The following is a 12975-nucleotide window of genomic DNA, read 5'->3' on the forward strand; positions in this document are numbered from 1 at the left end:
AAAAACAATTACCTTCAGAAACATTATGATTTCAAAGATTTAAAAGTTTATTTCTTGATATCTAAAATGTTTCGTAGTTATTCCATGAGTACAAAATGTAAAAGCAGTCAGTGTACGCAGGACGTTACTGCAGTATAAAAGTTCTGCCCTTCCATCAGGAAGGACAGAACAGTTGGCCAAACTGGGGTAAACCTTTTGTATTAAGAGTAACTGTGCAGGAGTTTATCCATCAGATCTGATCTGTGATCAGTCACATGATGCAGACAATATGTTTTTTCCCTCCTCTGCCCCAGTTTCCTCTCAGACAGATGAAAACATGTTTCCCAGGTATTGTTGTTCTTTGCCATGAGGCTCAGTCGGAGCATAAGCTTCTAACTGTGTTCATGAGAAACCAGATTAATGCTGTCTAATAAAACACTGGGCGGAGGTTTATACAGATTACAGGCTTATCTGCTGCAGATAAACCTGCAGTTTAACTCCTGCACAGAGACTCTGCTCTGGTGAGGAGACCAGTTCAGCTTCAGCGAGGATGGAAGGAGACGTCCAGAGAACATCGTGAGGAGGGAAGATAATTGATGCAGATGAGGGTTTTGCTACAGACGGTGGAGTTTTAGTTTAAAAGGAGGATTTTCAGACGGTCCTGAACAGAGATGCAGCCGTTCAGTCGGAAGAGGCCGAGCGCAGCTCTGCAGGCAGCAGCTTTCATGTGCAGGTTTGTACTATATTCATTATAACGAGTCTCACCCTTAACGAACTATCACGGTCACATCTAATTAACCACACAGCTCTATGATGTCTAGAGGTTCACTTCATGACCAACACGTTCCTCCGGCTCTGAGTCACAGCTGGAGAAGAGGAACTGGTTTGACTGGTCGGATTTCATTTATTCTTTTGGATTAGGCAAAACATTTCATCCCCTCATTTTCATTTTCATTCACATTTATATCTTATAAATAATGATAAATAAAGACCAGAAATCCAAATTACAATGCAGCTATTCTCCACTGGCTTCATCACAAACTGACACTTATTTCCTACTAAACTCTTTTTTCCAAAGATCAATAATCAGTCTATTAGTGTCAGATCATGTGGAATACTTCACTTTGATCAGACGCCACTGAGATTTTAAAACACTGAAAACTTAATTAAGTTTTTTTACAACAGATTTGTCATTTGAAAATATATATTATAGTATAAATATATATTTTAATATTCTTTATATTTGTATCATCTTCTCTTGGTCTTTCTTCACACCATGTGATGAAGTTTGTTTATTTACACAAAAACATGATGCATGAAAACACAAAAAATAATAATGAATCTAAATTATAATGTAATAATATATGATAGAATTTTAAAGTTTTTTTGTTTAAATTACAACAAACTTGAATTTGAAGAAAATGAAAAATGAAGAATTTAGTTTAGAAAGAAGTTTAAATGAAAAATAGACTTTTCTCTTGATCTTTTTTCCCCCAAACAAATAAACAAATAAACAAACAAACAAACAAACAAACAAACAAACAAACAAATAAATAAATAAGTAATGCTACCCAGAGTCGTCTTGAGGTTGCGTTGATACATAAATATGAAATTTTACAAATAAGTCAAACTTTACTTTGACATTGAGTTTTCAGTTGAACTGAATGTGAAGTGCTGGTTTCAGGCTGGAAATGAGACTGTGTGTGTGAGTGGACTAACCTGATTACATTACTGATTCATGAATGCTGAATTAACATGAGAGCAGCAGGACATCAGCCCCCCCACCCCACCCCACCCCCCCCAATGTGTGACAGATGAACAGATGAGATTAAAGGAGGGAATCCAGTTTCACAGAGTTTGGGGATTTTGGAGGGAGAGCAGCTCCTCTGTCAGCCTGTAGATTCAGACCAAGTAGTAAAATAAATCCAGCCAGTTGTGGCCCAGTTCTGGCCCAGTATTCGCCCAGTTCTGGCCCATATACAGCATGATCGTCAGAAGCTACATCCACATCTAGACAACATTGGTTTGGTTCAACCGCTGAAATGTGGTTCAGACGTTCGTGTTCCCCTCAGGATGAACTGTAAAAACTGTGACGACCCTTTGACTTTCCCTCTAGCGCCACCATCAGGCCACATCTCAATCTGCCCAGTACTTTGGTTTATTACCAGAACTAATGACATTCCCATGAGCCTCTGCTGTACGCTCAGTTTACCGCTAACTAGCTAATGTTAGCGTGCCGACATCAACAGCGAATTTGATAAAGATTATAACTAGCTGCTAAACATCAGAATGTTAGCATTATCTCAGAGAGCGTGTTAGTGTGTTAATGTTAGCATTGTCTCAGAGAACGTGCTAGCATGCTAATGTTAGCATTTAGCACAGGTACAGCCTCACAGCGCCGCTGTAGGGCAGAGGTTCAGACATGGGGATTTTAATTTTAAGGACTAACTCCGGACAACATGACAGGAATCTGTGTAAACCGCACGGACATTATCTTATTGTCCAAACACAAAAATTAGTGAGTGATCAGACTGTTAGATTGTTAATTACAGCTGTTAATGAGGAGCTGCTGTAACTGAAGGTCAAACTCAACATTATCTGACTGTTTCCTCGGAGGCTGGAAACGTCAGAGTCACGACTGTCGAGCTGAATAAAAACCTTCATGTTCATAAGTTCATATGTTTGTGTTCTGTTATTAGTTAATTAGTTTGTGTTCTGTTATTAGTTAATTAGTTTGTGTTCTGTTACATGTTTCTGTTCTGCAGCCGCTCGCTTGGTTCTGCCGACATGGACGAGGTTCTGCCGAAGCCTCGGTTCCACCTGGACCTCTGGCTCGGCTTCACTGTCCAGAACTGGGTCCTGGATGTGGGTCGGCCTGTTGTCATGGTAACAGGACAATAACCTGCACTTAGTCAAGCAGGACAAATTTCACGTTTTTACAGATTAAATGTCCTTTTTTTAAATGAAATGTTTGTTTTAGTTTATTTTTATTTATTTAAATTAGAGTTTAGTTTTTATATTTGTCATCGTAATATCTAAATGTCAGTTTAGCTCCTTTGTCTTTTTAACATTAGTTTTTCATGTGAAAGAGGGTGACTGACTAAGTGACGGCTAAATGTTTTTGAGTTTTGTGTCTGAGTTACATCTGTAAACTGATCAGTTTGGAGTCGTCCTGTTTCATGTCTCATCGTTTAAAACATTTATTCACGTTGGTTTTTCTTGGCTTTTAAAAGTAGCAGCTCATTTTTTTAAAAAAAGAAGAAATGAGTAAGACGTAGTTGATTTTACTCTGTGAACTTTGAACTTTTGTGAAGTGTGAAATAAAACATTAAAATATTAAACCTTCTTGCAGCTCGTCCTCCCAGCAGACTGGTTTCCTCTGAACCGTCCTGGTGCTGCAGATTATCTTCACCTCCTGTACAACATCACCGCCCCACTCATCCTGCTGAAGGTACCAGAGACACGTCGGCAACACGTCACATGATCCGTGACGATCACATGATCCACAGATCTGTTCTTCTGCTGCAGATGCTGGAACGCAGCCCCAGGACTCCGCCCCTCCCGGCCGTCCACCTCTGCATCGTTGCCGTCGTGATGGCGACCAGCTTCCACCTGGTGGCCGACTCCGTCACCCGTCGCCTCCTGCTGATTGGCTACCAGCTGCACGTGTCCGTCAGAGAGAATCCGGTCATGAAGAACCTGGAACCCTCGTCTCTGGTAAGTTCTGGTTCTGGATCAGATCAGATCTCCTCTGCGTCGCTGGGACCATCAGCTGACTTTAAATCTTCACCTGTAGTTTCATCACAATCTATCGAACTGTTGAGAAGCTTCTATTTATATAATTCAGTCTATAACTGATCGAGCCCAAAGATCTGCTGTGCAGCAGGTTATTATCACCCATAGTTACGTTTTGTTGCTAGGCGACATCTAGTGGTCGTAGAGATTATAACAGGAGCAAAGGTGTAGCCCGTCGTAGACCGTGAAGGCCGAACTTGAAATGAGACGGTCTAACTTACGGTGGATTTCTGATTTGCAACACCACCTGTTCCCGCCCTTACCGATGCGTCCCAAAGCGCGGCTCCTGTTGCCTAGCAACCTTGAGAACACGTAACTTATTTTTCACAACAACTTGAGGTTTTAAGGCTCTTGGTTTCAGCGGTTTGACAGTGTTATCCTCAGGCCGGTGCGCAGTGCATCCTGGGATATGTTGGGGCCACGAAGGATCTGCCCGTTGGAGTCATCGCTGCCCGAGAAAAGAAGGACGCATTTGAAGGAGCCTCTGAAACGGGACAAGATCCACGTTCTGAAACTTTGGAGCAATAAGCCGATTAATCAATTATTCTAATAATCACTTGATCATTTAAGTCAAATTTCAAGCAGAAATATGAAACGTCTGATGGTTCCAGGTTTTCAGATGAGGGAGTATCTGCTGCGTTAATCGCATGTGCACATAACAGACCACACAGATTGTAAAGGGCTGTGATAAGAGACTTGTTGTTGTTGTTGTTGCTGGATGTTAATGGTTAAGATTATGATTCAGAAGAAGGAAATGACGGTCTGAATGTTTTAAATGTTCCAATGTGATCTGGGATTTTGTTCCAAATATGTTCAATATTTGAGAAAATATGTTTTGGATGCAACATGAGCCACGTGGGAAATTATGACCTGGAGCTGTGAAGAAGAAAGACGAAGTCGCCTCTCGACAACACTACAAAACAAAAAGGTGGATCCAGAAATGTGGGATCGTCAGCAGCTCTCAGGTCGATGATCTTTTATTTTACAGGTCGATGCCTTCGAGCTCCTGTTTTACTATGACGACACGCTCGGTCACCTGATGTGGTAAGAAACATCTCACACTATTTATCTTATAATGTTAAGTACAGTTGCAGTCGCTCGTTTACCTTAAAGGTGTAAATTACTAATCATCACACATTAAACTCAGTTCTCTCACTAAATAAATGTGTGAGGAAGAATTTTACACTTCTTCTTCTTCTCTGTCTCTCCTTCAGGTACATCCCTCTCTTCCTCATCCTCTTGCTCTTCTTCAGTGGTTGTTTCTGCCCCAGGAGTCAGGAGGGGAGGATGCCCTCAGCAGCGTGGATGCTACTCGCTCCAAACGCCGCCTACTACTGGTCAGACTGCTTCACTCCCATTATAACCAGAGGTTGTGTCCTGTAGCTGAGAGGTCAGAGGTCAGAGGTTCAGGGTCTAAAAACAGGGTCGCTAAGATACGTAAACACGGACAGCACTTTATTCTGAAGGCCAAGCTGTAGCGTTTGTTGATGTGTAGCTCACACATACGCTGTATTGTTAAATCATTAGCAGCTAGCTACAGGCTACCATTAGCAGCAGCTGTTGACCCCACATACTGCGCTCTCTCGTTCACCGTTTATCCCCCAAAACAGAAGCGACTGGCCGCCGTATATCTTCAGTTTCTGTAGAGTCTTTTCCTGTGGTCCTCCTCCTGTTTCCTTCCTTTAAATGTTTCTTTCTTTTTGTCTCGTTCAATATTTTATATGTTTTTTTGAACATTGATGCTTCAGTCAACGGTGGGACTGACAGTTTACTGTCGCTGCAGCTTTTTTCCAATCAGATTTTTCTTCTTATTGTTTCACTGTTCACTGAATTTCCAAAGTAAAACTTCCTGTAACTGTTGAACTCTTCCTGAAGACAAACGTCTTCTGCTGAGGGTGAACGGAGGTCAGCGAATGGATGAGGTGACTCGGTTGGCCAATTTTTTTATATTTTGAAAAGTCTCAATTTTCCCAGAATTCATTGTGCCACAGTCCCATTTAAAATCGTCAAGAACTGAACTGCTCTGTGCAACAGATGAATTTAGGCTCAGTCTGTCTGAAGTCTGACTGTGTGTTGTATTAAGCCACAGTCCGTCTTTGTGAAACTGGCCCCAGGTCTGTCTGTTAGCAGCGAGGTGCAGCTCACTGACTCCACTGTCATTCTATAACTTTGTGTATTATTATAGGAGCAGAAGGAGTCTCCGAGGGAGAACTGTGTTTGCTGCTGATTAAATCCATTTGCAGACTGCAGGTTGACAGCCTCAGTCCACAGAGAAATGCACACAGCCTGTATTCAGAAACTGAGCCTTAAAACCAGCCGTCAGGACTTCTGGAACAAGAGAGGCTCAGAGCCTCCTCTCTTCTGATTGGCTCACAGACCTGTTGTTACTAGAGCTCCAGAGAGAAGCCTGAGAGAGGAGATGTAAAACTACACTGAGATGGTTTTTATATCTTCTGATGGATCAACACTTCAAATAAAACACAGAAGAAGAAACATGGAGCTTTAAACGAGCTGTGACTGCAGTGAAGGTGTTATGATTAATTTAGACTTGGGCTGCTGAGTTAGGAAGATGTCCTGAAAATAATAATAATAATAGAGGTGTGTGAGTGGTCACAGTCCGTCTGTTGTCACACTGAAACTGTAACTAGTGTCTGATGAACAATACACCTGAGTGTGTGTGTGCGTCCTCAGTAATAAGGTGTTCTCAGGTGTTGCTGACTAATTACATTACTCACCGAGCACTTAAAGATTAAAGTCAGAAGAAAGTCAAGAGTTTTGCCCTTTAAATACAAACCAGGAATCCACTGCAGTTTCTTTTTTTTTTAAGTATATTTTTTTGGGCTTTTTATGCCTTTATTTGATAGTAGCCTACAGTAGAGAGACAGGGAATGGGGAGGCAGAGAGAGGGGGAATGACATGCAGCAAAGGCCGTCCGATGCAGGACTCGAACCGGGGCCAACTGCAGCGAGGACTGCTTAGACCACTGCGCCACACGACGGCCCCTATCCACTGCAGTTTCAAAATAAAACGTCAATTTTAAGATCAGCAGCTGATTCGTTCTCAAATTCATTCAAAATCTAATTTTCAAATTTCACACAAAGCGGTTTCAGTGTGTTCATGTAAAAATATTTTCATTCATTATCAGTTTTTTCACCAACATCAAGTTACAGCAGCTCACAAACACATAAATGACAAAGTCTTTATATCTGCTCACAACTGTTTATTAAACATTTATTGTAATTACTAAATAGTGGGAGTTCAAATATCTTCTGTTTTTTAAGGCGGAATTTATAAAGGTCCACTAATGCCCCCCCCCCCCCAGGTACCTGATCACGGAGGGACAGACCTTCATGCTCTTCATCTTCACCTTCTTTGCGATGACCGCCACAGTGATGCACCAGAGGAGGCGGGGCATGGTTCCCGACGGCAACGGCCTCTTCATGCTCTACAGGTAGTCATGTGACAGATGCAGCGTTACCGTGGTAACGTCACACCTTATAAGGTGAATTCTGATGAGAACGAAAACAGAAAACTCAAACAGAGAAATAAAAGATATGTACGTTATTTTTAACAGTGTTAAAGAAGTAAACAGATGACAGGATTATTGTTACTAGATCAAAGAAGCGCAGCTGTGAATTCAGACTCGTTCTTCATGTGAAAATGTCTCTGTGGTTCCAGTTTCTCTGCAGCTCTGTGCCTGGTGGCGGTCTGGGTGGCCGGTCTGTGGAACGACCCCGTCCTGAGGAAGAAACACCCCGGGCTGATCTACGTCCCGCAGCCTCGAGCCGTCTACACCCTCCACCTGGGCCGAGTCGCACAGACGTGTTGACACTACTCTGACCTAACGCAGGCGGAAGCACACGCTCTGCAGATAGAAAGACTTGAACAGACTGATAATGGATCTCCACCTCTCTGCTGGTTTCACATGTTATATTGGCAAAGGTTTGATTTTAAGGGTGTGATCATAAAGAGGGTCAGAACCTTGAGTGGTCACCGCCCCCGGCCACGCCCCTAACCCTTTTTAAACGTAAGTATTGTGTTTCAGCTCAGTTCAACAGCTAACGGTGCAACTGTTAAAACCAGGGGAGATTTTGCACAGTGGAAACTCTCCATCGGTTCGGCCTTGAGTCTGCGGCGGCCACGAAGGGCCACACCTTCGTGGCCCACAGCCTCTGCATTGGGACACAACGTTTGCGTTCGAGTTTCTGCTTCAGTTACAGAACTTTCTTCTCCTGCTCTAAATGGTTACTTCTTCTTCTAAACAATTCTAGTGCAGTAGATCTAACAATGTGCTGCACTGTAAAAAAAAAAAAAAAAATCCAAATTTTACGGAAAATAACTTAAGTTTTCTAACAGTAATTTTCTGTTTTTTTTCAATTATAAACAAAAGTCTGTAAAATAACAGAAGTGATCTGTGAATTAACAGCCAAACTTCTATTTGAAGCATTGTATGTCAATAATAATCAATTACAGTCATTTCCCATTTTTTGTAAAGAAAAATTACTGTATTATTTATACAGTATTTTTCTGCTTTTCTTAAATTATCAAACAAATCTTGTGTAAAATTGACAGTAATTATCTGTAATTAAAATTGTAGCTCGTTATTTTTAAAGGTATAATGTCCATACGAACAATTTAAAGATCTTCTCTGTAATTTCAGGGTGAATCTTATTAGTTTTACATTTATGTGACTTCAGTACTGAATGTATCCCAGCATTGCACTGGGAGGAAAGCAGGGACATTGGTTTAATGTCACACAACAGTCAAGCTTGTCAGCACTGTTGCTCTGTCCTCACTGAGCTATGAAGTATTATTTTACATCTCTACTATAATTTATTCTTGTTACACAATAAGATTTACTCACCTCTTTTATGATGCAGACTTGTCTTGTGACAGTGAAGTTCACTGCACCTCATTCACAACTGTATTCTACTTTTAATTTGTCAGTTACAGTTGATTGTAACTTGTTAGAAATTAATGCAGTTTTAATGTAAATAAAGTTTCTTTAGAAGCTTTGCTTTGTTGATGGTTTTTATGAGATGTGTCTGGTTATGAATTTGAACAGTAGCAGCAGCACAGTATAGAAATCACAACACACTGAAGTTTCTCCTGAATCTGTAATTAATCAAAAGGTCTTTCTATGTTGCTTTAATCAACAACAAAACATGATAGAAATGTTTAAATAGTCCGTTCTTCAACAGTGCACATACAGGATCTAGAGCACATATGTCAAACTCAAGGCCCGCGGGCCAAGTCCGGCCCACGAAGTTGTTATCTTTGCCCGCATGAATAATATCTAATCACATATAGAGCTGGCCCGCACGCGCCGCTAATACATTACAAATCCCACAATGCACACTGCCAGCGTGTTCGCGCGGTCATTCGAGAGCCCGCGAGCGCGAGTCCTTGCCCACTCATTCATCAGCATCCCTAGGAGCACCTGTGGTCAACTGTCAGCTACTACTCTCCCCAAAAATGGCTAAACGAAAGGTGGACTTTGAAAACAGGGGTTTTCCAAGGCAGTTGGGAGGCAGAGTATATGTTCATCAGATATAAAAAGCAAGCTGTTTGTCTTGTGTGCGGAGACGCGGCGTGGCTGTAATGAAAGAATATAACGTAAGAAGACACTATGAAACAAAAACACCAAGACAGGTACAAACAACGTGGACGTGAAACAAAGGCAGCAGAAGGTAGAAGAGATGAAAAGAAGTTTTGATGTCACAGCAAGGTATGTTCACAAAAGCCAAATCACAAAGTGAGGCTGCTGTAAAGGCTAGTTTATTTGTGGCAGCAGAGGTCGCAAAATCAGCCCGGCCCTTTACCAAGGGAGAATTTTTCAAAAACTGCATGATGAAAGTGTGCAACGTCTTGTGCCCAGATAAAAGGCAAGTTGTTTTCAAATGTGAGCCTGAGCAAGAAACACGATTTTTGACCGGTGTAAATCAGCTTTTCACCGATCTACAGCAACAGCTGGTGGGAAAGGGAAAAGAGTTCATCGCATACTCCCTACTGTGGATGAGAGCACGACACTTCAGATATTGCCCAGCTGTCAATTTTTATCCGCAGAGTGGACTCAAGTCTGTGTGTAACAGAAGAACTTTTTGGGATTAATATCAATGCATGGCACAACTACGGGGAAAGATCTGTTTGAAGAGGTATCCAGGTGTGTTAGTGAAATGGGGCTGCCTTGGGATAAACTTGTGGGATTGACGACAGATGGAGCGCCCGCGATGTGCGGTCAAAAGAGTGGATTGGTCCGGGGAAAGATGCGGGAGGAAAACGGCGCAGGTGAGCTGACAGCGTATCATTGCATCATACACCAGGAGTCGTTCTTACTGATGAACACCTTCACTCAATCCTAAGGATTTCCTCAGCTCAAAGCCTGACGCCTAACATTGATGAACTTCCATCCAAGATAAGACACCGAGTATCTGGCTCAGACAAGTGAGCATCCACCAGAGCAGTAAACTGAGCTTTTAATGCATGTTTCTTTTTTATTGCTGCTACAGGACATTTTGATTTTTCTTACAAGGAAATTATTTTTTGCCTGTTGTTGGCCTGTAGAAAAATGTTGTCAGTTAAAAATTAATCCAGAAAAGCTGCAGAAAGAGCTTTAGAGAAAATAAATGCAACTGATTTTTTCTTGTATTTAATGTTTAATGATGTTGTTTTTTAGGTACAAACTGTCTTATAAGCTTTGTCAGTTCCAGGTTCAAGTATTGGACTACTGTGCATCAGTGTGCAAAACTGAGCTTTAATGCATGTTTCATTTTTGCACTTTTTTCTTGCTGCTACAGACACTTCATTTTTCTTTGAATTATTTTTTGGCTGTTGTTGGCCTGTGGGGAAATGTTTCATTAGAAATTACTATGGAAAGCTCCAGATAAAAAGTGAATACACCTGATTTTTTAAAATTTATTTTATGATTTATGTCGTTATATGCTTTGGCAGCTTTGTTAATTTCAGGTTCAATTCATGCCAACAAGGTCATTTGCAAGTTCTCAATAAACATTGAACCAGTCTGGCCCTCGACTTGTACCATTTTTTAAATTTTGGCCCACTGTGTATTTGAGTTTGACACCCCTGGTTTAACACAAGCCAGAGTTGTGAAGATGAGCTTCAGGTGTTTGATTGTTTAGTTCCGGTGGAACATTAGAAAAGCAGCCACAGAAGGTCAGAACATTCTTTGTCGGTACAGATCATTTAAATAACAAATAAATGACATTTGTTTAAGCTTTGTTAAAGTAATGGTAAACAAAAATAATGAAATCATACTTTTTAAGGACTTCACAGTGAATCTTAGTGTGTCCTGTTATTTCTTTTCTCCCCAGATGCTCCAAGGATCCAGCTGATTACTGGCAGTTTGAAGGTGGATTTTTCTTCATCTGCTCCGTTGCACCGTCACTTCTGGTAAAGATTCATTGACCTTTGTGGTATGTTTAGATTTGACTTATTAATACACTGTATAGTTGGGATTCTGACATAAAAGATAGTATAATGTTTGTCCACGTGTTGTCAGAACTATATGGAGAATACTGTGGAAATCAAGATAAAACTGAAGCTAAAAAACAACAGACCACCCCCCCTCAGCTCCACAGCCCCCCCTCTTTCAGAGGTGACATCATCACCTCCTCATTATAGGAACCTTAACAGGCCAGATAGACCAATGGAGAAATGCCAGTTTTAGTTCTTTCCACGTTTCATCGTGTGAGCAGCTAGCAGGTAGCGGGCTAACGGGGCTGCTAACATTAGCCAGCTAACCTCAGCTCCGGCTCGGTACCTGTCTGTGTGTGTGACATCCGCTGTCCTCCGGCGGGAAATCTCACCGGATGATTCCTCCGGAGCAGTGAAGTGAAACCAGCCGGATAAAGAGCCGACAAACGGCTTTTCAACGCTCTGACACAAGCCGACATGTTCCCCACCTGTTAGCTTCAAGCTACAACAACTGCGACGACGCTTCCGGTGCCCGCTTTTCAAAGTAAAAGGCAAGAGGTCTTGCCCAGTTTGCTTCGTGTTATGTATTACCATCACACCAGGGTCACTGAGCTGAGCATCAGTTTTTCTGAAGAGTAAATCCCTGATACGTTTGAAAAACTCATCATTTATCATTTTTTCATACAATAATGTATTTATAATTAAAATATATAAAATAAAAAAAAAAAACACTTCAAAACCCAGGAAGTCTTTCAACAATAGTTCCTGCTGCTCTGTGGGTGTTTCCGTTGTCCTCGAGGACCCTTCCCAACATGTGGACGAAAAAAATATAGTTTTTTAAAATAAATAAGATGTTTAACATGTTTCTCATGTCTTGCATTTCCAAATCAAGGTTGATGGACGTGTATGTCCTTGTTTTTTGTGAAACATCGCACCTTATTTTGTTTTTCTTACTGGTGAACAACACACACACACACACACACACACACACACACACACAAACACACACACAGACTTGTGATTTCCATTAAGACTCGGCGGGGAAAAGTGAAACTGAAAGTTCAGACTCCATTTTGAATCGACGGAGCAGAAGGAGGGAAGCTGAAGTCTGAGGCAGGGGAGCGTTAAAACAACATTACTCTTATTTTACTGTCAAAGTGTCAGAGTCAGTTTTCTCTCTGTGGCGGGAAGAAGAGTCAGAATGAACTTTTGTCCAGACAAAGACACTGAGGAAAGCAGGAAATAACATGAGGTGGTACTTCCTGTTCTCTCCGTCAGAATCAACCGTTTGATTCGTCTGTGACACGACGTTGAATATTCACAATGGACCTACAACTAACCCAAGAACACTGACCAGGTTTTTTATAGTATTTACCTTATTATACGGTATAGTGTGTGCGCGCGCGCGCGTGTGTGTGTTATCTCACAGTCAGTGTTACTGGTTTCCCTCTCAGACTGACTGAAGTCCAGAAGATGAGTGATGTGGAGGAAGAGGAGGACAGAGCAGAGTCTCCAGTCCCCAGCTGTCTGTCTATGAAGAGTGACCGGTCCAAAGATAATCCTCTAAACTTCAGTAATGAACCTGGACCTTCACACACACAGTAAGACACTGTTTCTACTGTAGAAAACCTCAGACAAAATGATCTTCTAATAGATTTATATTCATGATGATGAACCATTAGAGCTGATTCCATTTTAAACTAAGTTGGATCTTGAGTTTCCTCACCAGAATCTACTGATGGTCTTTCTGTAGCAGAACAACTCAGA

General features: G+C 41.5%; 1 protein-coding gene and 1 long non-coding RNA gene across 2 annotated transcripts in view; both read left to right on the forward strand.

Annotated features, from left to right (window-relative positions):
• Positions 1-529: 529 nt before the first annotated feature.
• On the forward strand, positions 530-7690 carry LOC111231889 (ceroid-lipofuscinosis neuronal protein 6 homolog). Its single transcript, XM_022759157.1, has 9 exons — positions 530-555; positions 649-688; positions 2788-2865; positions 3332-3430; positions 3508-3696; positions 4763-4818; positions 4989-5111; positions 7097-7225; positions 7453-7690. The coding sequence occupies exons 1-9, from the start codon at positions 530-532 to the stop codon at positions 7601-7603; spliced, it is 891 nt and encodes a 296-aa protein (XP_022614878.1). The 3' UTR covers positions 7604-7690.
• Positions 7691-12275: 4585 nt separating this feature from the next.
• LOC111231884 overlaps positions 12276-12975 on the forward strand; it is a 1757-nt gene continuing 1057 nt past the window's right edge. The window contains exons 1-2 of the long non-coding RNA XR_002665521.1: positions 12276-12565; positions 12663-12809. This is a non-coding gene — a long non-coding RNA (uncharacterized LOC111231884). The remainder of the gene's footprint in view (positions 12566-12662; positions 12810-12975) is intronic.

The sequence above is a fragment of the Seriola dumerili genome, unplaced genomic scaffold (assembly GCF_002260705.1).
Source record: "Seriola dumerili isolate Sdu_G_001 unplaced genomic scaffold, Sdu_1.0 BDQW01000320.1, whole genome shotgun sequence".
NCBI lineage: Eukaryota > Metazoa > Chordata > Actinopteri > Carangiformes > Carangidae > Seriola > Seriola dumerili.

Coding starts and splice junctions, on each gene's coding strand:
- LOC111231889 (XM_022759157.1), top strand. CDS start 530: ATGGAAGGAGACGTCCAGAGAACATC. Junction 556..648: donor GGAGACGTCCAGAGAACATC/GTGAGGAGGGAA, acceptor GGTCCTGAACAG/AGATGCAGCCGTTCAGTCGG. Junction 2,866..3,331: donor TGGGTCGGCCTGTTGTCATG/GTAACAGGACAA, acceptor ACCTTCTTGCAG/CTCGTCCTCCCAGCAGACTG.